Genomic DNA, 27,053 nt, shown 5'->3' with positions numbered 1-27,053 from the left:
GAAGTATGGAGTTAAAGCCGCAGCTCGTGGTTAAATGACATTCAACCAAAGACAAAGACAACATCCCCTTGTGAAGACCAGAATAAAATCTAATATTTCAAGACTTAGTCAGCATTCATCTCTCAGAGATCTACTTGTGTCACAAGCGGTAAGTCAAAGCCGCAACTTCCAAACTGTTAAAGCATTCACTGGATGCCACAGGTTTATCAATTCATCAAGTGATTTATGAGCCGACGCTTGAGAAGGCAGAGCCGGTCTTATTAAACTCAGACTTCCATTGTGTCAAGAAACGACTGCAGACGAGTATCTCGTGCCAGAACAGACCAGGATCGTAACCAGGGAGAATATTTATGAGAAGTAGTCCACCCTCACATTACTGTAAGCTAGTATGTTACTGTAAGCAGCAATGGCTGGCCTCATGTGAAGACCATTAACAGTGACGCTCGGGAGACTTCCAGGAATAGACAGACCAGCCTCTAAGTCGTTGTCAACAAAAGAACACACAAATGCAAACAAATTCCAGAGATGCACACACGCAAGAAATCATCATGCCTCAGATGAGCAAAACAGAGGGCAGATATAGAGCATGGAAAAAATCCTAAATGCTTATGTCCAACACACTTGACCACTGAATACAGCTGATTTACGATATTCAAATCCTGCATCAAAATAAGTAACTTGAGTCACACGTCTCAGGCATCAACATCAAAATCTTGACATTGTATGAAGACATGGTTTTGTATCCAATGCAACCACACTAAATTATATAACGCTTGGTAAAATATGAAACCCACCACGCCCTCGCTTAGATAAAGTGAACTTTCTTAATTCCTGAAAAGGTTGCATTGTGTGTCTTTTGGGGGCTTGACTTACATATATGTCAGTGGAGGGCTCTCCAGGAGGTAGTGACCCTGGACTCAAGACAGGGGAGCTTGCCGGACTGCAGAGCTCGGGGAAAGGGTTGGGTATGGCCGGGAGGGATGATGTCCTCAGATCCTCTTCCTGCAACCTCCTGGACACAGGAAACAAGAAGACGGTCATACCGTGGTCAAACCTACTCAGTGAAGTCTAAGCTCGTGACCTGAAACAGCCCCTTGAAAATGTGCTGGGAACACTTTGAAATAAGAGCTGCTGACACATGTGAATTATGTGCAGGAAAGAGAGTTTGAATTTATAAAGCATTGATGTACAGTATCCAGGCTCATGCCTGTTTCCATCTGATCTACCCATAATCAAAATTCTCTCGGCAAATGGAAATCCCAGACCCCCGCAGCGTGCTAGCTAATTGTCTGCAATATTCATCACACATCAATATTAAATCAAAATATCACTTTAAAGTCTTTTTTTTAATTAGGCACATACAGTACAGTGTATGCTTGTGGCCTGAGAGAGGAATGGTGACTTGACAGCTGATCATAAACTTTTCAGGATTTAGTCTTTTTAATGGGCAGGCCAGTTTCTGAAATTCTAGCTCAATAGCAAGCTTTCTCAGAGAATCACTGTGCTTTCTCTTGGGCTCTTTCTCCCTGTCTTTATCAAAATGTCTCTCTGTACTCTGTAGAATCCACTGAGTTCAAAAGGGAACGGGCCTTTTGATGTCGTCCCATCTGAGCTTGAGAACTGAGTTATCCAGAGGTCAGCGCTGAATAATAAGAACTTCAGAGTCTGTGCGCTTGAAAGAGAGAGAGAGAGAGAGAGCTCATAAGACAGAATACTCCATTAAGTGATCATCCTTTTCTGTTTCTGTCATGTACTCTGAAGGTGAATAATAGGAGTCGACACCAGCTGTGCTGTGAATGCCTTTGTGTTTGTGTGCAGTGTACACTTGCAGCCTTACTTCTGTTGCCCTAGCCGAGTGTGTATGTGTGAGTGAGCATATATACATTTGAATGCATACAATAACAGCCTCAGGGAGAATATGGGTTCCTACTTTTTAAAATTGAGAGACATTTGCGCTTGGTACTAAAATAAACACACATTTTTACCTTTCGCTCTCCCGCTGGTGTAGTTAGAGACAAAGAGGGAGTGACAAGTAGAAAAGGGTCATTCAAAGGCTACGGATAGGGAGCGGGGAGGAAACGTTATGCCCAATTATCGAGAGGGTGGTGAAGAATGGTATTGTGCAGAGAGGCTTCTTTTCCAATGTAGAGAGCAAAAAGGAGCTATGTGTGTGTGCGAGAGGATGGGAGAAGTTAGCTCAAAGCTTAGTGACATACTTCTGTTGCCTAAGTGAGTGTATATGTTCACATGTACATTTTAATATTATTTATTATTTACATTTGTATGTGCCGGTATATGTGTATGGTTATCGACAAGCATCTTCAATTCTGAAGTAGTGTATGTCACAGAAAAACAACTGATGATTGCACACATTTTACTGACAGACAATTCATAATTCCCTTCAACGGTGTGTTCAATGTATTCAATTTCATGTGTAAAATGTCAGAATATAGAGGACATTTTCCTGAATCACAAATTGACATAAAAATTAAATCTTGGACAGTTAACCAGCAAGAGTGAGCGAGAGTTTAGAAATAATCAAACCCAAAAAGATCCAGACTCTAGAAAGGTTGTTATTTTTATTTATTGTATATCTGGATAGAGCATTTGATGTTTTGATTGCTATCACAATGTAAAGATAAATTTAACAATTACGACAAAAAGGTTTCTAAAATATATTTCCCAGCCAAGCTTTAAATGAGGAGCAATCGATTGTAGCGCTCCAAAGGGCATTCACCCAACTTGCTATGCCGCCCTGCAGCCAAATATAACGTATGTACATTTCCGTGCACTCCGTCGTACGAGTCTGGGAATTTCCATCTGGGGTTCTGGCACATGTCTAGTGCCTGCCATAAAAACCCATCCTGAAGAGGGCAAAGCAATATATCAACACCGATATCTGTGTATACTGTGGGGGCACCTACCTGACAGCGAGAATGTGCATGGGCTGTGACCGTCGCAGGCTGGTTTGAGATGAGCCCGGCTCCGGGGAGACGTGGCTTAGCGACTGCAAGGGCTGACCCTGCCGAGGCTGGTTGTGTTGCACGTGATGGTGGTGGTGTGGTGGGGAAGAGATCTGTCCATTGATTAGTAGTGGGGTGGAATCTGTCTGCTGGCCACTGCAGGTGGAGTACAGACTCTCCAACGAAGAGTTCATATTATTCACCAGGGCCTCTAAATCCACGTCATCCTCTGGAAGGAGGCAGATAGAAAAAGGAGCACATCACTGACTGAATGTCAAGAGAAAGTGGGAGTGAAATCACTTAAAGCCCCATAATGGAGTTTTTCCCTTTTAGCGCCCCCTTCAGTTTTGGAGGTATTTAACGTTTACTTCAGTGTCGTAAATACCCAGTTACGATAGATGCAGCCTCGCATACACTTGTATTGATGACCAGACGAAGTCACAAACCAAGAAATTATGTCAACCGATAAGGTAAGAATATTCAAAGATTTTACATAAATATGACTGCATAGTTTTATTCATTGTGATATCGGAGATGAATGCTAACATAACCAAAAGAATGACAACATTTAGCTTAGATGAAATACCGATCGCGTTTTCAGCCTATATACGTTGTTTTCTAAATGTTTGAATGTGGAGTACGTGTGATCGAATACAATATTGTAGACAACACCAAAAAGCTACATATTCATAATTTACATTGGAACATGTAATTCATTACAAGAGACTTCGCTTCGCTTATACTGTAGCTGCGAGCGTGGACTGGCACTATATGACATTGCGTAATCACTGCCAGAAAGCAGGTCGAAGTACATCCGCCCCGGATCGGGCACCCCAGAATCCTACATAGTGGAGTTATTTCCGCACAGACCCCCGATGGCAATGGCGGAGCCGCAAATCGCCATATTAAAAGTCATTGTAGCGGCACAATTTTTTTCAAGCTGTTATTTTAAGGTACAATTGTTGCATAATGTTACTTTAAATGAGGAGTACAAGACATGCTTCTGTAAAGTAGTTGAGGTTTCAAAACTGATGGACAGAGAACGTACAATAGAGAATAGATCACTCCCTAGTTACACATGGTTTTCTTTTAGTTTTATTCTGTCTATTTTTTGTTGTTTATCCTATGTTTTACACTTCTTGCATAAATATGTGGAACTAAAGGATCATCTGAAAATCTGCATAAACTTCTGAAAAACATCTGTAAATGTCTAATTGATGCATACATTCAATTTAAAAAAAGAATGAAAATAAAATAAAATTGACGGACAGTGTGGACCAGAAAACGTGTCACGAAAGCTGGAAAGAAGTCTGCTGTTCTGGCTTCAAATAGTTGAGGTGCACAAAAAAAGTCCCTGGATATTGTTGGGATTTTCCCTTTCTATTTCAGTTTCTCTCTCATTTCATTGTGGCCTGGATTTTGAACCCTTGACCTTACTTTCCACCACCTTAGTTCTAAGTAATAAAGGACAAATACTGGCAAGCACATAACACACACAGGTAACCAGTTTTGTGAAAGTGCTCAATCAGCAAGACTATCTTGATGAAATACATTGTGCTGCTCTGTGCGCCAAATCTCCAAGGACAAGAGGCACAAACCTGTCTGTAATGCTGTTCAACTCTCACCACTGGGGTTCACAGCAAAGGCTCCAACTTCACCGCATTTATCAAAAATCCTGCTTTTAAAAAAGGTCTGTAAAAATATGATGTGGCATTTATTTCACTCAGAGGGCTCACTCACACTCACTCACTCTCTCACTCTCTCACACCACCAGGGGGAGACAAGCTCGAGTTGTACAGGGCAGGTCCTCCAATGTGAAGAAACCTCATTTGACAAAATCTCATGTAAATTACATTTATCATAATGAAACCCAATTATAGAAGATATTTGTGATAAGCTATGTCTTAGGATGGCTGGTCACATTGCTCTCGACACAAAAAGACAGGGAAGCATCTGATAATGTAACAATTCAATGTAAATGTATTATATCATCTATTTCTAATTGGCTTGTTGGTTCTCTCGTGGTCACAACATCTCATTCCTATTCACTGAATGATGATCTGAAAAAAGGATAGAGCTACCTTTGTGTTCACTCTATTATATTATATTCAGCAAAAACTCCAGGTACAGCTATATTTATTAAGCCAATTCTGTGCCATATTTTGACATGTATCATGTAGTCCTGCAGTCAGTCTCCAGGGCTTTAAATGCACCCTGCACTATGTGACTCATGCAACGTCCTTCCAGCTCAGGGCGCAGGACAGCCGACAGCTGGATCATGCGAGGGTCACGCCACTCTAAAGCAGTGGAACAAGTCCCACTGCTCAGCGCAGAGCTGACGTTTGCAATTTCATTGATGTACATTTTTAAAAGCACTTGCTTCAAAGTGAGCCTGGCAAGGGATCACTTTCCTGTGAAAGCATACGAGATGTTTTTTTTCTTTTTTCTTCAGCGGCAGCAACCACAAGAGCCACGGGTTAGCAGGATTGCAAATATCCCCAGCTCCGCCGCTGATGCTAAAATCTGCCTGCTGAAAATTAAATGTTGCCTTCGGGGAGATTTTTCTGAAAACATGTCGGGTAGCTGTGTCACAGGTGCCGGTGAATCGAAGGTGGTTAATCCGTGGGTATTAATAGTGACAGGTAAGCTGGAGGAGCTACTTATAGATAGCCTGGAGAGCTAAAGAGCTACATACACCACAGGACACAGGGTTCATACACAAGCAAAGGACAGGGCAAATCACCTGGAACACATCTACATTTAAACATGTATACATATAAAATTAGGAATACTTCCAAATGCTATGAGGGGACATCAGAAACTACATCAACAAACTAAATAAATGACTTGTTCCCCGAACACATCATCGGCTCATCATCCATCATGATCACCTTATCACGAGATGATAATGATGGATGATGATAAGTTCCCTCATGAATCTGACCTACTTTTGCCTCAATGAACTCAACCCATACACTCACGCAGTGACGTAGGAATGCTGCGTCACTGACAATCATGCGATCCCAATCACCTGGGCATGCATCACAATCTGGCAAACAGGACAGATTGATGATACACTGTACAGCACGCACATGATTTTTAAACGCATGAAGATTTGGAGCAGGGAGCAAATCAGAGTTATTTATTTTCAAGTTTTTCCTGACAATTAGGGACCTAAACATCTTCGTGGCATTGTCCATCTGGCTTAACACTATTACAGTATCAATTATATACTCTCAGAGTAGCACACAGAGCTACAGATGTTATGTAATGCATCACGACAAACGTTGACTTGACACCCAACACTGTGTATAGTATCAACACGTCACTGTAGTCTAGAGCATTCATCTGCACCCAAGGACTGAAAACAGTTGAAAAGTAACGAGAAGTGAGTTTAAAGGAAGCAGGAATGTATTTGGACCTGTATCCACCTAAAATAGGGATCCTGCTGTGGCTCATTCATTTGGACATGCAGCAGGTATAATGGCATTAAATGGATAGAACAACCTACAGAGCTGCTAATTATGTGGAATAAATGGATAAAAGCAGATGAAACAAACACTTCTTAAACAAAGCCTATATTTTGAGATGTGGGATTATCCTGACGGTGGTCTGAGGATCCATGTGGAGGTGGTTGAATGTTTGGTTAATAATTATCCTCCATAGCGACTGAACTCAGGCTACAACTAACTTCACTTGTGATTATTGTCTTGATTAACGGATTTATTTTGTATGTGTTTAAGTATCAGGAACTAAAGGGAAAAATGCACATCAAAAGTCTTTATATTTCTTGTATTCTGATAAATGACCCAAAACCGCACCTTAAATTGAGTTTATATACGACTTAATAGGTCACCCAGCATTATTCTGTCAATGAACTAAGCCATTAATCGTTTCCACTATAGACACCATAGTTTTCAAATATATATTTTTACCCTGAGTTGCATTATATTTAAAGTACAGGAACGCTTTAACATGCAATAGTGAAGACTTGTTTGTATAGCCCAAGTGTCCTCTGTTGTCTGAGCCACACCAAACACTCACACCGTTGAGTCCTGGACAAACAGAGAGACCAAACACAGAAGGGGGAGCACATGCCAAACCCTTACTCAGAACTAAAAGATCACAGGCTCCTTTCCTGTCATTCTGGAAGCTGTCCAGATATAAGCTTAACTGACAAGAATGTTAACACAAGGTACGAGTAGATTTACTTCCTTAAACTTTATCTGCCGAAGAGATTAAAAACAGTTGGAAATTAGAATTGGTTAGAGAAAATATTGTCACACCTGGTCTTTCAGGGTGCTCTGTATAAAAACTCTGAAAGATGGTACTGTAAAAAAGACGTACTTTTTGACCCAATTTTCCAAACACCTTCCAGAACAGAACTGAATATCTAAAACCATATAATATCAAAAACAAAACTGAAAAAGGGGCGTAAAACAAAAGCCTGTGACGTCGCATCTGTGAGAGCATAGAGAGGACTCGCGTGGACTGTAGTATGTGTCATACCACGACTCGGCACAATGCGGCTTTGTCTCTCTCCTACTTATATAAAGAGAGACTGCAACTTTCAAGAAACACTTCGACATCAAAGTGAAATAAGGTGTGCGTGTCGCAATTTATAGAGAACATATTGGAAATATTACATGGAGCAACTTCTATTTAAAATGTTGGGCTTGCAATCGTCTACAATACGCCGCTCAACAGCATCTCGTTCCAAGCATGTGGCAAAATGTCCGTTCATGTTGCAACAAAGCCCCAATGTTCCCTTCAAAATTAATAGGTTTATGACTGTTCTAGCTTATACCAACAGCAAGCTCAGCAAGTAGCTGGTGGCCTGTTAGAATAAAACCAGTGGGTTGACTGGAAAACAAGTTTACTGACGTCAGCGGGGATTATAATTCCACTAATGACACCAGAGGTGCTGGGGCTGAATTCAAAATCTCTACTTGAACATAGTAAAAGTGTCACTCATTGCTTAAAGAAGATAGAGAAAAAGAGTGAGACAGGGGAGAATGAGATCTGACAACAATCTAAATGGTCTGCAGCACCAGTGCTCACAAATCAGGCTCCTGACATGTCTGGCATTATCTATTGTAAAAGCACACCAATCCACCTATGGTATCTATGTGAAATAGCATCATCCAGACAATAAAAGTCACTGTTCCTCAGTTAAAGTTATCTCCATTTGTCTGCCCCTACGGTCCATTGCGGCTGATCCTGAAAGATGACAAAGTAATTTCTGCTCCATTTATTTTTCATGCCAAGGCCAAATGTTCTAATTTGCTCGTTGAGTCCTCGCAGACCCCCCCCTTACCTCCCATGCAGAGACAATATTGTGCTTAAATCTCATGCTCTGATTGTCTTGGATGAACCCAGCATGGCACAATTAAATAGACAACGGAATTATAACGGCACACTGTGTCCATGCAGCTCACCATTTCAACTGCTGAAATGTTTACAGCGGAAGAGACCAAAATATATATATTAGGGCTGTCAATCGATTAACCCTTGTGTTGCCTTAGGGTCATTTTGACCCGAATCAATATTACACCCTCCTCCCGCCTTTGGGTCATTTTGACCCGATTCAATGTTTCACCCTCCTGTTACCTTTATATTTACTAACATATTTTACCCTTTGGGTTCAATTTGACGCCAGCAATTAAAACCTCCAGAAAATTATTAGAATTAATATTGTTTTCCAAGTTTAAGTGTGAGGCACTTTATGTTTGTTTGTTGACTACCGAAAGAACACCGACATTAAACATTGAATGGGGTCAAATTAATCCTAAAGCGGGGGGAGGGTGTAATATTGATTCGGGTCAAAATGACCCTAAGGCAACACAAGGGTTAAACAAAATTAACTAATTAATCGCACATTTTGAAATTCATTAATCGCGATTAAAAGTTTTTTCTTCTTCTTTTTAAAGACAAAACTTCACACAGAGCTGTGTTTTCAAAGAGGCTCCTACATATAAAGTGCCAGCGAGGTATTTAATATTGTGGATGATAAATAGTTTCTTCAGTGAAACATCCAGATTAGTAAAAAATAAAGAAGTATATTGAGACCCCATTGGTCCTGTCATCTTTAATATTGAACAGAGCAGAACCAGTGGCCTTGGTAACTGACTGACATTCACAGATGTCACGTTAACCCTCTGGAGGCTGGGGACATTTTCTCCATTTTACAAAAAAATGTCAATTCACCTTTTAAAGGCGTTTGCATGTGACACATCCCCATGTGTTATACATCAAACATTCCAGAACAATCTCAGCTCTATATGATGAGGCTCAATTGTCCTCTCGCAGTGTTCTCTGTCCTCTGACTGACAGGCTGCTAATGAGCCTCACCTGTGAGGTGGGAGGTCCTTTGTGATTTACTGAGTGTTCATTGGTTGTTTTTTTCGCAAAATGTTGACAAACGGATTGACAAATCACGTTGAAGGTTTCGTGTGACGAGTTATTTCCGCGCCGCGTCACCCGACACGTCGCCCCTCCGTTCCTCTGTGTATCAGAGGGGGAGACGGGAGGAAGGAGGAGCAGGAGGAAACCCGACTGATTCATCCACGAGTTTAAACTGATTTCTGCTCCTTATTTTCGCAGAGAAATAATTGTTTTAAAAGCGGAAACAGTGTTAAACCGTACTGCCGCGGTTTGTCACTCAGGGGAGTGAAAAAACTTCAACGAACACCGGAAGTAAACAAAGTTGCGTTAATTGCGTTAAAATATTTTAGTGCGTTAACGCGGCCAAATTAATCGCATAGATTAACGCGTTAACGCTGACAGCCCTAATATATATATATATTATCACCCTCGACCCAGTGCAGGATTATTCTCTCTTTCTCTCTCTTTCTTTTTGGAGGTGGTGGACCAACCTTGATGGTTTAGAGAACTCCGATTGGCAGATTGCTGGAAGCTCGGACCGATGAGGTCAGCTTGTCTATGATTGGAGGACCGGTCTATATTGTCTTGCTGTGGGAGAAAAAAAGGGAGAACAAAAATGTATATCTTGTCACCACACTGGGAACCGTGTGAAAGGAGCTAAACACTCACACTCACATGGTACATCAGGTTATCTTGTGTTATAGTTCATAATACTGAGTTTTTCAATGATTGGTCACAAAGTTAAGAACATTAGGTCGAACCATTCAAATACAAACCTGAAAAAAAATACTAAGGTGGAACAAGTGCTTGGAGCTGAATGAAGAATGAGGCTGCTTTGCCCACAAAGTGTGTTGAACCCCATGTATCTACGAGACCATGTGAACATTAAGGACTTCCAAAGGTAGTCTTGTATGCATGATCCAAACTTCCACATGAAATAATGTTGTTTATCATCACATGTAATTACATTATTATTAACACATTCACCTCTTGTCATTCTCATCCCCATTTGTAATGCTACAAATACGTTTAAATAGGCTTTTATATATTATGCAACAAATACAAACAAAAAGTCGAACGACTCTTTCACCGCCGCCTGTGTGGAAACAGACACGCTACAGCGTGTGTGTGTGTATATGTGTGTGTGTGGGAAAATGGCCAGGTGTGTGTCAGAGAACACAAGATCAGCCGTAGGAGATAGTGCTTCGAGACCATGTCCTCATTTTACCTTTCCTTCAGTCGTGACAGGCTACTGCACGCAGAGACGGATTCTTTCACACAGACGTTATTCTCTCCAAGATATCTGCTTTTTGCTCTCCATCAGTTTGAGTTATCTCTGTTGCCTCAACAGCCTCTGAGTTACACTGATTTATAGAATTCTTTAGAACAATACTCAGATATACAGGACTGTCTCAGAAAATTAGAATATTGTGATAAAGTTCTTTATTTTCTGTAATGCAATTAAAAAAACAAAAATGTCATGCATTCTGGATTCATTACAAATCAACTGAAATATTGCAACCCTTTTATTCTTTTAATATTGCTGATTATGGCTTACAGCTTAAGAAAACTCTAAAATCCTATCTCATAAAATTTTAATATTTCCTCAGACCAAGTAAAAAAAAAGATTTATAACAGCTGAGTGTTTGTCAAGGCTCAGGAAACCCTTGCAGGTGTTTCGAGTTAATTAGACAATTCAAGTGATTTGTTTAATACCCTACTAGTATACTTTTTCATGATATTCTAATATTTAGAGATAGGATATTTGAGTTTTCTTAAGCTGTAAGCCATAATCAGCAATATTAAAAGAATAAAAGGCTTGCAATATTTCAGTTGATTTGTAATGAATCCAGAATGCATGACATTTTTGTTTTTTTAATTGCATTACAGAAAATAAAGAACTTCATCACAATATTCTAATTTTCTGAGACAGTCCTGTATATCTATATCTATTTTCTTTACGGTGTCTTTTCATCCATATTTTTTGGACTGCCACAAAGCAAAGTTTATCACTGCAACAATGTATCTTACCACATACACAGAACTATAGAGATAAGCATTTTAGGTGGGGCTGGGTGACATCAATATTCATTACATTTATTTCTAAAATATGTATCCAACACAATTAGATTTTCGATAAATAATCATTAATGTGGATATAATATATATATATTAGGGCTGTGAAACGATGAAACATTTTAATCAAATTAATCACAGGTTTCTGTGGATTAATCATGATTAATCACATATTATCTATATTCTCGGTATATTTTTGTGAGAACATAATGATTTATGACAAAAGACGGATATATACACTACCGTTCTAAAGTTTGGGATCACCCAGACAATTTCGTGTTTTCCATGAAAACTCACACTTTTATTTATCAAATGAGTTGCAAAATGTATAGAAAATATAGTCAAGACATTGACAAGGTTAGAAATAATGATTTGTATTTGAAGCATTAATTTTTTTCTTCAAACTTTGCTTTCGTCAAAGAATGCTCCTTTTGCAGCAATTACAGCATTGCAGACCTTTGGCATTCTAGCTGTTAATTTGTTGAGGTAATCTGTTGAAATTTCACCCCACGCTTCCTGAAGCACCTGCCACAAGTTGGATTGGCTTGATGGGCACTTCTTGCGGACCATACGGTCAAGCTGCTCCCACAACAGCTCAATGGGGTTGAGATCTGGTGACTGTGCTGGCCACTCCATTACAGACAGCATACCAGCTGCCTGCTTCTTCCCTAAATAGTTCTTGCACAATGTGGAGGTGTGCTTTGGGTCATTGTCCTGTTGGAGGAGGAAATTGGCTCCAATCAAGCGCTGCCCACAGGGTATAGCATGGCATTGCAAAATGGAGTGATAGCCTTCCTTATTTAAAATCCCTTTTACCTGGTACAAATCTCCCACTTTACCAGCACCAAAGCAGCCCCAGACCATCACATTACCTCCACCATGCTTGACAGATGGTGTCAGGCACTCTTCCAGCATCTTTTCACCTGTTCTGCGTCTCACAAATGTTCTTCTGTGTGATCCAAACACCTCAAACTTGGATTCATTTGTCCATAACACCTTTTTCCAATCTTCCTCTGTCCAATGCCTGTGTTCTTTTACCCATACCAATCGTTTCTTTTTATTGGCTAGTCTCAGATATGGCTTTTTCTTTGCCACTCTGCCTCGAAGGCCAGCATCCCGGAGTCGCCTCTTCACTGTCGACGTTGACACTGGCGTTTTGCGGGTACCATTTAAAGAAGCTGCCAGTTGAGGACCTGTGAGGCGTCTATTTCTCAAACTAGAGACTCTAATGTACTTGTCTTCTTGCCGAGTTGTGCACCGGGGCCTCCCACTTCTCTTTCTGCTCTGGTTAGAGCCCGTTTGTGCTGTTCTCTGAAGGGAGTAGTACACACCGCTGTAGGAGATTTTCAGTTTCTTTGCAATTTCTCGCATGGAATAGCCTTCATTTCTAAGAACAAGAATAGACTGGCGAATTTCACATGAAAGTTATTTTTTTCTGGCCATTTTGAGAGTTATCGAACCCACAAATGTGATTCTCCAGATAATCAACTAGCTCAAAGGAAGGCCAATTTTATAGCTTCTCTCATCAGCAAAACAGTTTTCAGCTGTGCTAAAATAATTGCACAAGGGTTTTCAAGGGTTTTCTAATCATCCATTAGTCTTCTAAGGCGATTAGCAAACACAATGTACCATTAGAACACTGGAGTGATAGTTGCTGGAAATGGGCCTCTATACACCTATGGAGATATTTCATTAGAAACCAGACGTTTCCACCTAGAATAGTCATTTACCACATTAACAATGTATAGAGTGTATTTCTGATTGATTTAATGTTATCTTCATTGAAAAAAACAATGCTTTTCTTTGAAAAATAAGGACATTTCTAAGTGATCCCAAACTTTTGAATGGTAGTGTACAATTTATACACAGCGGTGCACATAACTTTTTCAGTGAGTTACTCAGGTGAGTACCGGGAGATGGTGTTTGGTACTCACTCCATATGTCAGCTTTTGTGACGTCCACCTACGGGGGGGGAGGGGTGCTAGTGCTAGTGCAGTGTTGCCAGGTCCGCGGTTTTCCGGCGGAATTGAGCTACTTTTGAAGTGTTGCCGCGGGTTGAATTTTTTGTCCGCTGGTTCGGGTAGACCTATTTTGCATGCAAATTACATGAATATCTTTAAATAAATATCCATATTTTAAATGAAATTATTTATTTATACCCAAATCCTACCAAACTGACTCCAGATAAGAACGTACACACATTTTATTTATGATAATATACTGTATCTAATTACACAAGGCCATTTTAGGACCTAGGTGAAATAACTGTTTCGGGAAAACTGCTTTTAATGCTGGCATACTAAACATTTGGTGTTACTTTGTAGATATTACAATACATTTGGCAATGATAGCAATGCTGTTGGACTTTAAAAGCAGTGTATATGGTTTGGCACGGGCATATTTTGAGTTCTGATATTGGGCTGGTTTTTGGGCTGGATTTATTGGCCATTGGGCTGGTTTTGATTGGCCATTGGGCTGGTTTTGTCACACAGACCTGGCAACCCTGTGCTAGTGAGAGTGTGCTCACCAGTGTGCGCCGGCATCGGAGCTCTGCCGCGCGCGAGCCGAGAAGAGTTGTTGGGGGGGGGGTGCAAGTGACTTCTTTTCGTCCCGATGTGCGCGCACACGCCGGCATCGGAGCTCTGCGGCGCGTGAGACGGAGAGCCGAGACATGTTAACGCGACACGTAGAGACAGAAATGACATGCTGCTGGTTAGAGACGACCAACAACAGACCTATTGGAAGCTCATTCTGCGCATGCGTTAAATGCGTCAAAAAAACACCTAATTAATCCTGTAATTTAATCATAATGCGTTAACGCGTTATTTTTCACAGCACTAATATATATATATATAAAAAAACTGAATGATGACAACAAATAATAATAAAACAGCTCGAACAATCAGAAGTTCAGAAAATCACCTTACTGTAACACAGCCTTTAAAACCAGGACAAAGCCATATTACAATATGTTGATAACCATCATCTCACATCACAATATAATATTAATGTATTGCCCAGCCCTAACTTTATTAACAATCGTGATACTAAAAAATACTTTCAATTGAATTTGGAAGGTTTTAGATTAATTCTAAGCTTAAGACCAAAAGACATTCCTGAACGAGTCATTTTTCCAATGGAAAGCAATATTTCTTGTAATTTTCTAACATATAATTTTTTTAGAGCGCACATTTTAAAGTCGGACATCACTTGTAAGATTTAAAACAACTTTACTTAAAACACTTAATGAGCCGTTCGAAGATAATCGACCACTGAGAGAAGAATTCCACTTTGATGATTAAATTCTTCAAAAAAGGGCTCAACTGGATAGTTTGGAAATATAAAATCCATAATTTGTCTGCACAAATTTGAGCTCTTCTGTTCACTGAAGAATACGTTATTAGTGTTCGTCTCTGGTTCAGACTAAACCGGATCCAATTGGAAGTTCAACGTCGGCATATGTTTCTGTCCACTGACGCCCCCTGACCGCTCTACCAACGAACCCAAACGCATCCATTCGTTACATTGCATTGTTCTGTCTTTGCATTGTCTCGTGTTCCAGCCGTCTTGGCCAGATCGGAAAATACATTTGGGAGCGTAATGGGTCCAACCTGCTTTTTGTAATAAAAGAGAACGCACGCACGCACACGCACACGCACACGCACACACACACACACACACACACACACACACACACACACACACACACACACACACACACACACACACACACACACACACACACACACACACACACAAGGTCCAGCTACCAGACTGACTGATTCCCTACCCAGTCACCCAAACTTTTTTTTTATTATCGTGTTATTGTCGTCACCCAAACAATCTGACGGGTCTATGGGAGTTCTGTAGAATTAGGACTGTTTTGAAAGATGTATCTGCATTGTCGCAAATTAAGACCACTGTGAAATATTATTCCCTTCCTGGTTGTCCGCCCTCCCTCGCAACCAAATATTTGGACATATATTGGCCTATAAACACCGGGAGAGATACATAATGCATGCAGGGTGGATCTCCAGCCACTCCATGATCCTGAACTGGAAAAGAAAACTGCATAATAAAAGAGACCCTTTCATGTTGTACATTTCATTTAACTCTAATGTACTGAAAGCGATGACCGGGTGAGTCAGAGTTGCAGAATGAACAAAGTCAGAACAGCCTTAATATTTCCACACTCACACAGAATTTCGATGAAACAACCCTCTTACGTTTAATGTACCTGATAATTTGGATGATGCAGGAAATAATCCGGACATCCGGCCACAGCCATGTTTTGCGTTTCTCAGCTTTTTTGTGAAATGTTCCTGGTTGGATCAGTTTCGATACAAGATGGACCGAGCAAAACCTGCAGAGGAAGAAAAGCAGACAAATGGAGGTTATTGGAAAACGACAAAAGAAGAAAGTAAAAGGGGAAGAAGGTCCAAAAGAGAAAGGAAAAGGGGAAGAAGAGGAGGATGAAAGCAGGAAAGGGAGACAAGGAGAAGAATATAGCACAGGGTACTTCTTAACCCACATAGGCCCAAAGTAAACAACATGAAACAGTGGTTGGTTATCTACTGTCAAGTGAAAGCATAATCATTTTATCTCATTCAAAATCTACATTACTACCAATGTACGAATGATGATTAGCAACGGACACATCCGAAATCACTTTGCAATATGAAAAATTAATTTGTAAATGGACCAATGAAAATTCTTGAGAACTACACTTGCGCCAGCCAAATTTAGGGCGAAGTGCATGAATCGGAGCCAAGACAAAACCACGAGGGATTTTATTTGGGTGATAAAAGAGTTCATTTGCACTACGATTGCAGCACAGTTGTCGAGGAAATGGACGTGTGCTTCACCCAATGCAAGTCTATTATGGAGCCAGAGGGCTCTGAAAATTAGATGCTTTCTTATCATCTTGTGGTTTTTCTAAATATTTGTGCTGTTCCGACTGTCAACCTCAGTACTGGGAGTATGCTGAGACATTCAACGGTGACTTTGTAAATGGACACAGCTGCAGTTGAAGTTGCATCTCAGGGGACTTTAAAAGGTGTTCTTCGGCTTTATCATGCCTCCCTCTAGGCCATCCTTTGGTCAGAATAACCACAACCTCAACTTGAATTTAGACTTTAGTCTATTTGAACTCTTTAAAGTGGGCATTTTATGGTGGGCATCTTACTCTTGGCACTGCTGCCACTGAACAAACACCTGTAGACACGGACTCTAAAATAGCCTGCAGGCACCTCCCAAGGTCTTCCCACAGCATATTTGGAGCCGAGCAGCTCGGGCTCACAACTATGATGGGCTTTTATGCAGCAGTTCATGACCCCATGTTGGTATTTTAAAAATAGGGCCTGCCCTTTTATAGACGGCTAATATTATCTCATGTTTGAATTAGCGGTTTGCCAGAGAGTGTGTGGACAGGGTTGTGTGCATTTTTGTGCATGTACTGTATGTGCGTGGGTGTGGAAAGCCTCTATTTTTGGGAGTTTGTAAGGGTTGTTGAGAAGCTCCATTTTGCTCACAGAGTGGTGTATGTTGCCGCCTCTGACCGACTAGTCGGTGGTCAATGATCGGACCGCTGTGCCCCCAGTGGAGTCAACTGCCATCCTGCATACTGGGCTGGACATGCCGGTAAATTGCAATGCCCTCTGAGAAAGGCGATGCAGGCAAAACAAAAAAAAGGCAGCAACGTTAACCGACCGTTTAGGTCGATCTATAATGAGACGACCTTGACCCTCAGTCTGAAAGGAAGAATATTTGAGCAGAGATTAAATTTATCTACATGAGCTTATGCTTGTGCTACAACCAAAATTATAGTCAAACTGTTTCCCAACAATCCTTCGACTTTGACAAATTTATTGATTCTTGTTTAAATACAATCCTGTCAAATCACTAAAGTATTCTTATTCAATACGTTATTCATCATCATCTTAGAAATAAATGTACTTTATTTAGGCTGCCATAAGTTCTAATGTTTTCCATCCATAGCTAAATTGTGTTAGCCGATGAGCTAAATAAAACATCAGAGCTCTCCTTTTTAAAATTCAAACCTTCAAAATCTGGCTTGCTAATAATGACCAAACCATGAATGCATTCTTAACAAAGAGCCCGGCAGAACGATCACCAGGGCCGCTGAAAGGGCTTGCTTGGAATGAGTGTGTGTGTTTCAAGTTTCAAGTTTTCAAGTTTCAAGTTTCTACTGTCACATCCCCTTTTATACAAGTATAATCGGTTTGTGAAATTCTTATGTGCAAAACACCCGACAGCAGTAGCAGACTAAAAAAAAAGAATAAGAATGAGAATAAACTATACAATATCCACACAAAAAAAAGAAGAAAGTATTAACAATATATATATATAAAACAATGTAATAGAATATACATCATGACAATATATATATATAAAACAATGTAATAAAATATACACTTTTTTGAGACAATATATATATATATGTATATATATACAATATATATATACAATATATATATATATAAACAATGTAATAAAATATACACCATGGCCATATATATTCACAGAATATGTTCTGGTGTATAGTGTTAATGAGGGTCTCAGTCCTTGTTCAGCAGCCTGATGGCCTGACTGAAGAAGCTGTCCCTCAGTCTGTTTGTGCGGCACTTGATACTGCGGTATCGCCTGCCTGACGGTAGAAGGGTGAACAGTTTGTGGCCGGGGTGGTTATTGTCTTTCATCATCCGTTTGGCCCTGGCCACGCACCGCCTGGTGTATATGTCCAGGATGGAGGGAAGCTCACCTCCAACGATGTACTGTGCCGACCGCACCACCCTCTGTAGTGCCCTACGCTCCAGGGCGGTGCAGTTCCCGTACCAGACGGTGATGCAACCTGTCAGAACACTCTCGATGGTACTGGTGTAGAATGTTCTGAGGATGCGGGGGCCATGTTGAATTTCCTCAGTCGCCTAAGGAAATACAGGCGTTGTTGGGCCCTTTTCACCACGTGAGTGGTGTGCGTGGTCCATGTGAGGTCCTCGGAGATGTGCACGCCGAGGAACTTGAAGCTGCTGACCTCTCTACTGCAACTCCGTCTATGGAGATGGGGTGTGCTCTCCTCTCCGCTTCCTGTAGTCCACGATCAGCTCCTTGGTCTTCTTGACGTTGAGGACGAGGCTGTTCTCCTGGCACCACTGTACCAGTGATCCAACCTCCTCCCTGTAGGCTGTCTCGTCGTCGTCGGTGATCAGCCCCAACACTGTTGTGTCGTCAGCAAACTTGATGATGACGTTGGAGCTGTGCATGGCCGTGCAGTCGTGGGTGTACAGGGAGTAGAGGAGAGGGCTCAACACGCATCCCTGAGGGGCTCCCGTGTTGAGGGTCAGCGGCTCTGAGGTGGTACTGCCCATCCTCACCACCTGGCGGCGGCCCGACAGGAAGTCCAGTATCCAGCTGCACATGGTAGAGTGCAGGCCTAGACCTCTGAGCTTGGTGTCGAGCTTGGTGTCGAGCTTGGCGGGAACAATAGTGTTAAACGCTGAGCTGTAGTCCACAACCAGCATTCGCACACAACAGTTCCTCCCCTCCAGGTGGGAAAGGGCGGTGTGAAGTGCCATGGCAATTGCGTCGTCGGTGGATCTGTTTTGACGATATGCAAATTGCCATGGGTCCAGCGTGGCAGGCAACATGGAACAAATGAAGTCCTTTACCAACCTCTCGAAGCATTTACTGACAATCGAGGTGAGGGCTACGGGTCTCCAGTCATTCAGGCAGGTTACCTTGGGGTGTTTGGGGACAGGCACAATGGTGGACATCTTGAAGCTCTCAGGAACAACAGCCTGGGACAGGGAGAGGTTGAAGATGTCTGCGAAGACTCCTGCCAACTGGTCTGCACATGCTCTGAGGCGCGCCCGGGATGTGGTCGGGACCTGCCGCCTTCCGGATGTCCACCCGCTTGAAGGCTCTGCGCACGTCAGCCTCTGAGATGATCAGCAGGCTGGTCTCCTCGGGCAGCGCTGCCTTCGGCGGGCTGCCGTTCACGTCGAACCGAGCAAAGAATGTATTTAGCTCGCCTGGGAGGGAGGTAGAGGAGTTCTCTTCACCGCTGGTTCTCCCTCTGAAGTCCGTGATTGTCTGTAGCCCCTTCCACACACCTCTCACGTCATGGCTCTTGAGCTTTTCCTCCACCTTGTTCCTGAACTCCCGCTGTGTGTGTCAGTCCATGTGTGTGGCCTGGGTTGTCTGGCATGCAAGGAAAGATCCCCATTTACACATTATTTACAGACGCACAGTTAACAAAAACCAATTAACATCAGGCTAAACATTAGGCGCCACCCACTGGCCGACACCAGCAGCCAGTTGGTCCTCTCTACCTCCATCTGCCTGATGGATCATGGAGGTCTCCATCGTGGCATATACCTACTACCAACTATTCATACGCTCTGTCATATTCATTGAATGTATTTTAACTCTAAATCTGTCCTTCTGTACACATTACATCTATTGCATCTGTCCATCCTGGAGAGGGATCCTCCTCTGTTGCTCTCCTGCAGGTTTCCTCCCTTTTTTTCCCCCTGAAGGGTTATTTGGGAGTTTTTCCTGATCCGATGTGAGGTTTTGGGGCAGGGATGTCTATGTGTACAGATTGTAAAGCACTCCGAGACAAATTTGTAATTTGTGAAATTGGGCTATACAAATAAACTGAATTGAATTGAATTGAACTTCCTGCTGTTATACTCTGACAAAACGCCTTAGAAATCAATTATTTAATAATACAGTTATTCTAGATAGCATTACCCTGGCATACACAGCACCGTCAATAGTCTCGGAGTCATCTTTGTTCAGTACATATCCTGTAACTCAGAAAACATGAAAACTGATTCCAAGGACTGCCTTTTTTCACCTAGTTAAAAATCCTGTACATCCTGTCTCAAAGAAAAATGTGTTCATGCATTTGTTACTTCTACACTAGACTACTAAGATTCCTTGTTATCTGGCTGCTCTACTGAGTCTCTGATCCAGAATGCTGCAGCTTGTGCACTAAAACTAAGAAAAGAGATCACATTACTCCTGTAATAGCTGCTCTGCAGTGGCTCCCTGTAAAATCGAGAATACAATTTTAAATCCTTCTCCCCGCCTATAAAGCCCTAATAGGTCAGGCACCATCATATCTTAAGGAGATTCTTGTACCCCATCAGCAGAGGGCTGCGCACCCAGAGTGCAGCGCTACTTAAAGTCCTAAAAAGTAAGATTGGGATTCAGAGCCTTCAGTTATCAAGCTCCTCTTTTATGGAACCAGCTTCCACTTTCAGTCCGGGGGGCAGACACAGTCACCTCATTTAAGAGTAGACTTAAGACTTTCCTCTTTAACAGTCAATGCTTATAGTAAGGGCTTCCATAGACTGTGGATAAACCTTAACTGTGGCCCTGCATTTCATTTACTATCACTGATACCATCAGTGGCGTGCCGTGGGCCTGGGGCCTGGGCCTTCAGTGAGGTCATACACAGTCCCACCCGAATTAATCCACCTCTCATTACATCATTATGATGCCATGGCTCTAGACACTATACAGTTAGACAGAGACGCAGTATAACCAGGCGTTACGTCACCTTGAAATTTACATTTCTCTTCAGAGAATTGCAGGGGAAGAGTACAATACAGTACAGTTCAACTAATAGGCAAGAACATAGTCGAGTGCAACAGAGTTATATTAATATTCGTCTTCTATCCATTTCTGGTCCACAAACTTTTAGCTTTAAGTCCAACTTTTGTTTACGGTGTGTTCACTAAACAGCGCATTGTCACCAGAGCAGTTTCACCGTGATGATGAAGATGAAAGTTCCTGTTTACCAAAACACATGACACAATTAATGAGTCTTTTCAATATGTCCGTCTTGTTCTTCACCTGTTCATTGTGCAGCTCCGTTGCCCTGCTGCTTGTTCGTTGATCTGTAGATCCGCTCCGTGTCCCCAAAAGTTTTCAAAGCACCGTTGCTTGTAAGTGCCGAGCCGTACTTTGGTGTCTCGTTGCTGCCTTGGTTAGACAACTCAAGTTTGCAAAGCCAGTGTGGCTCCAAACACCAAATCGATCACTTGCAACAGGCATTCCCAGCAGTCCAGTGTGCAGAGCTTCTCGGAGCCTGTGAGCCGTTGGTAGCGCTCGTAGTTGGAACTTTGAAAGTGGCGAACGAACCCCTTGCCCGCCTGTGACGGGCTTTGTAGCGTCGGCGTCGGTCTTAAAGTTCATCTTGAGAATGGCCTTATAATTATATCCTCGACCAAATCGATATCTTCTCCTCCTTCCGCCATTGTGGGTTGAACAAACAGCTTAGTAGTACGCGAATTATTTCGTTTATCAAATTCAGTTTCCTAGTTCTGAGGTTCTGCATATACCTGCCCATAGGCCCCGCCTCTCAATATTGGTAATCCAATCAAAAGACGTGCAGCACTACGCCTGCTAGATGCTCCTGTGCTGGTTCCGGGGCCAGCTAGAAGGCCTACAGGAGCCAACTCTAAAGCTGATTGGTTGACACAAAATGTTCATTCCCATTCACTTTAAGCTACCAGCGCCCGCAATGTTGATTCTGAAGGCCTAAGGGCAGATGTTAGCCCGCTGGCAACACACGATGGCTGAATATGATTGGATAAAAGATCTAAGATAAAGACCAGCCCTCCAAATCTCAACCTGGGGCTGGCAGCAGTGCAACCAAGAGGAACGCTATGAAATTAAGAGAATAACTCTTACTCTGGGAAATAATTGAATACATATTTGTGGGAAAATATATTTAGAAAAAAATATATATTCTGATGATGTTTAGGCCAGCAGAGAAGGCCTTGCTGGCCCTGACGGCCCGCCACTGGATACCATTAATGCATTCATTATCATTATAACCATTGATGCTGTTATTAATAGTAGTTGCTCTACATTAAGGCTTTTTCCCTTTTCTTCTTTTTTCTTCCGTAAGAGGGTTTTTAGTTGTTCCTGTTCTAACGTGAAGGTCTTGGGACAGGAAATCATATGTTCTATAGAGCGTATTCACGTGACGTCAGAATCTCAATCGCGCCATCTTGGGGTCCACTTATTAAATGTCAGAAGAAGTTGACCTGGCTATCGTGTCCGCTGTTTGATTATGCGAGAGCCCAGCAACCTCATGTCCTTCTGCATTACCAAAGAAAGATTTCAGCGGTTGGAATTGAATATTCGCAACGCTTTTTTACCTGATTTTACTCGCTCAACACTTTGTGGTTAATTCGCTAGTTACCCCTAGTTACCAGCACATAGCCCGGTCACATTCCTGTAAAACAGTTTTCATTTCCGCTATCGACCATGGGACATTAACAACTATTTCTGCGTTATACTTGTTGTAGAAATACCACAAATGTCGGAACATCAAGCGCCCCGTGTCTGGGTTCATATATGATCCGTCGTCGCACAGCTCCGCCTCCAGGACGAGTGTCTGGATGAAGCCGCTTCCAGCGCTCATTCAGGACCAGCAGTGACTGGCTGGCCGTGCTGAGTGCTGTTCCCATGGAGCCAGTGTTTTATTTTACCTTGAAATGAATCACAGAGTAAAGGCAGACATCACCCGACGGAGTTGCCATGTTTATGGCTTCCTCCCAAGTTTCCATTCACAGTTCCTTTTGCGCAAGTGAAAAACATTGATTTTCGCTCGGCGAAAAAAGCAAAAAGAGATTATTGACGAGAGTGTGTCAATGGAAACGTGCCCACAACCCGATGTAGCAACAGAAAAACATGAGAGCAGTCCTAACGCTCATACGCCGAGTGAAGCCGAAGTAGATGCATGACAAGTTTAAGTAATAGCCTGTCTTGTTGAGCTGATAAACCCATATTCTGAATCATTAGTCCCACATCCAACAGTGAGGCACAGTACCATCATCACAAGGCACACCGTTTTGAACTGAAATTGTGTCTCCTTCAGGATATAATGGTCATTTCTAAAGAAGAGCGGCATAAAATAAAGCAAAACAATGGCGTGCATGGACCCCAACATGGCCGCCAAAGGTTGTTGTGATCACGTGAGTGAATACGCTCTATAGATTGAAAAGCCCTCTGAGGCACATTTGTGATTTTAGGCTATGCAAAATAAATTGAATTTAACTATTTGAGAAAAAGGAAACTATGTTGATTAAAAAGGGGTTGAGGTAAATATGAATTAAGCAGATGTTTTTTACCTAGCAGTTTTTGCTTTTATGACCCTCTGCAAAGCGAGCTATGAATACGATACATTTTTAGTCACACACCCATAGCCAGTTGACAGCAGCCTGTCTTATGATCTTAACGGACCAATCCCAGATGAAATGGCTTGTGAGTGATGATACAAGGTAGCACAAAGCCCCCGGTCTTGTTTTTAAAAACGCATATTATATTTAAAGCAACATTTTTAGGTTAACAATTCACCCAGGACTCTACCTGATGGTCACATCTCTGTCTCAACTACCACAACCCATAACCAACCAAGCATGCCATCCACCTGATTCCCACCCATGCGTCACTGTAAAGCATAAGCTGCCTCCCTCTCCTCTAAACCCTTGCCCAGCCCCTTCCATTCAACTCCTTCCTTCATCGTGCACCGCCGCAGTCCAGAGCATAAACAGCATCTTAATTCAAGAAATGGCACGGATCCAACACGGTGTCTGGGGATTTGGAGAGAGCCCATTGAAGTGAACATACTGACCGTAACCTACACCCGAGAGAGGGGCGGTCAATTATTCTGCTGTATATGTTTTAACAAGCCTTATGTAAGAATATTTAGCTTGACGCTATGAGTTTTAAAAGATGAGTTGCCTGCTCGACTGTATTGTTTTGCTGTGGGGCCGAGACTCCCACCTGCCTTCAGCTCGGTAGGCAACCCTGAAAATGTATATGTATGTTTACACAGGCAACCAACAAATCATCTTGAACTTGAGACTTGAGCATTACAATAGCCTTGTCAAGTCATCAGATTAAACCACAGAATCAATTTTACAAACAACACTGAGTACATCTTCTGGTATTCCACGTAACTCTTAACATTACAAATATTTCTAATTATGAGCGGCTCAAATGAGGTTAAAGGGGAGAGTGTGTGTGTGTGAGTTCGGGGGGGGTTTTGCTATTTCTGCGGCAATGCAACACTGAAGACGGGAGAAAGAAGCGAACAGAGCATCTCTGTCTCCTGTTTTAATCAACAGATTAGATGGCAGTCACTACTCACTGGATGTGCTTGTTGCACATGTTGATTAGTCAATAATTGGCAGCTTTCATTATTTGAGAGCAGCAGCGTAAAGTGGTGCTATAAGAGAGGGCCTGATGTCATGCCGGTGGAGGCTGAATAGCACCAGTCTATAAGAGAAAGGCCTTTTGGAAACGTGGACAGTGCCTAATTGGATGAGGATTTCATTGGGCTGCTTGGGAGTACTGGTCTTATGCAATGGCATAGATGAATGGACGGAAATTGGGAGAACTTGTGCTTGTGCACAAGTTAGCTGTTATTGCAGCCCCAGAGGGCTGCGTTGGATGGACTTGCATTCTCATGACGCCAACTTTACTACAACTGTTGGTAGCACAGAACCTCTTTCAATGGCCGATGTAAAATACAGATGACTGTTGACCTTGTACCTCATTTCAGAAAAGGGCTGGCGCTCTAGGGGACCCATCGAGGAGAAAGGGGAATGGGATATATTTTGCTTACTTACTCTAAGGAATGCTAACAAACTTGGCAAGCTGAAAATCATATTAAAAAGGACTTAACGAAAGTCCTGTTCCTAAGTACCTAAGTACACTAGTCTAAGCCCTGATCGCTTCTAAGTCTGGGCTTAATACTCGAAAACCAGAGGGCAGAAAATGCAATTATGTACAACAAAATACATGCATACATGTTCAGGAGAGCGTGAGAGGCACTCAGAATTAGGTTTCGGACAGTACTATAATTCAAGAACAGAAACATGCCTGTGTTGTTACACTCTGGGAATGTTATTTTTTTCAACCATATGGTACATCTACCAAAGCCAACTAACCAAGGTTTGTTTTGATTTGCCATTGCAGATTCCAGCTGGTACGGTGAGAGAGATGGGAGAGGGAGACCGGCAGAGCTATAGACAGTGAAACAAGGAGAGAGAGGCTTACGATAGAAAGAGGGGGGCAGACAAAAGGGACACAGAGACAAAGATAAAATAAGGGACAGATATGTTGTCCCTTACAAGTGCAAGGTTAGAAATGGTGTACATGTGTGTTTGAGCAGTGCTATTTTTTTTTTTTTTTTAAATGGGACCCACTTCACAACCAAATTACAAAATACAAATAAAACCAGCAATTTCTAAGAGATGTACATTTGCTACATTATGCAACCACGTTCATGCATGTGCTATTAAAAACATATATACACCAATAATACCTTCAATGAGGGCCCAGAGGATTGCATTTGTCCTTCTTTTCATTTCCTCTCATGAGTGAAACAAACACTAGATGTTTTCACTTGAGACTAAATTTCATAAGTAGGCTATAAGAGTCCTAACAATACGGATGTTCAGGTTCCCTCATGTGGCTCAAAGGTGTACTGCAGATATGAATTTTAAGACTATGGAAGAAATCCTGCCAATCTACTTGGCAAGCTAAATATAAATTGCCCGCGGCCCACCTGTTGGTCCCAACCCGGCCTTTGGGAATGTGGCCGTTTAATAAGACCATTTGGTCTGGCACACCCCCATGCCTCCACACCACATTACCTGTGGCCACGTGAGCATGTGGTCCCTCAGGTGTTTAGTTACAGACAGAATGAAGGCAACATTCTTGCCTCTTACACAGGCTTAAGTTTCAGCCACATTTAAACTAACACCAGACGGTGAGAAACCCGACCAATTGTATACGTTGGTGGCTCGACAAGCGAGCATTGCATCACCGTTGGTCACACGTGAAAGCGGTGAGAATCGGGACCACCGTGTAGGGCCATATCGACAGCACGGAGGGGAAGGGTTAAGAATAAGAATAATACCACTAAGTTTTCCTCTGGCAAGGGTTTCAGTTCTGAGAAATTATTCCTTGCAAAGCAAGACATGATTAATCAGCAGTTATACCGGGAACGTAAAACATGAATCGGCCTGCATTGCCAACAGTAAGTGGTTAAATGAGTCTTAAGGGCTGTTGCCTCGTGGGTAAGTATCAACTGAAACAATCTCAGCGCTTTAAGGCCGAGCATTTTAACAGAAGAGAGGAGTCATTTCTGGAAATAAAAGCATTACAGACTTTTAAGCTTCAGCCAAAATACAAACAGCAGCCCCAAACGTCCGTGGTGTACTGTGTGACCACTGACAGCCAGCTGAGCGTTTTGGTACAGACGGTGAAGGGGCTCTGCTTTCCAGCCAGTCAGTCGACTGACATGAACTGTGCAGCGGTCTCCCAGCAGGCTTGGGTTAATGGTGTCATGACTTCAGGGAGGGGGTATTAACAGTGTATAAGCCTAGACGAACTACTGCTGAATGACTGCTGGCTGACGCAAGACCCAACAGAATGCTGCCTGGAGCTCGACCACAAGCTCTTACACCCCCATTACCGGCTAAAAGAATATCTCTGCCACTTTACCCCATAGACGGCAGCTGACGCTAGAGGCACACAAATCAAAGGGGCGACCAAACTCGTGTCCATCAAGAAAAG

General features: G+C 42.3%; 1 protein-coding gene across 3 annotated transcripts in view; it reads right to left on the bottom strand.

Moving 5' to 3' along the window:
• Window positions 1-27,053, bottom strand: part of LOC130212551 (growth factor receptor-bound protein 10-like) — a 61,077-nt gene that overhangs the window by 31,644 nt on the left and 2,380 nt on the right. For 2 of the 3 annotated variants that reach the window (XM_056443536.1, XM_056443538.1), the window contains exons 2-5: window positions 15,661-15,786; window positions 9,839-9,935; window positions 2,925-3,192; window positions 874-1,012 (exon numbers count right to left, since the gene is read on the bottom strand). In XM_056443536.1, the coding sequence (XP_056299511.1) occupies window positions 874-1,012; window positions 2,925-3,192; window positions 9,839-9,935; window positions 15,661-15,711 (555 nt within the window). In that variant the 5' untranslated portion in view covers window positions 15,712-15,786. Of the gene's footprint in view, window positions 1-873; window positions 1,013-2,924; window positions 3,193-9,838; window positions 9,936-15,660; window positions 15,787-27,053 lie in introns of those variants that run through there. The other variant, XM_056443539.1, reaches the window with a different exon arrangement.

This window comes from Pseudoliparis swirei, chromosome 22, assembly GCF_029220125.1.
Source record: "Pseudoliparis swirei isolate HS2019 ecotype Mariana Trench chromosome 22, NWPU_hadal_v1, whole genome shotgun sequence".
NCBI lineage: Eukaryota > Metazoa > Chordata > Actinopteri > Perciformes > Liparidae > Pseudoliparis > Pseudoliparis swirei.
Note: the sequence above shows the minus strand (reverse complement) of the source record. Positions and strands in the feature narration are given on the sequence as shown.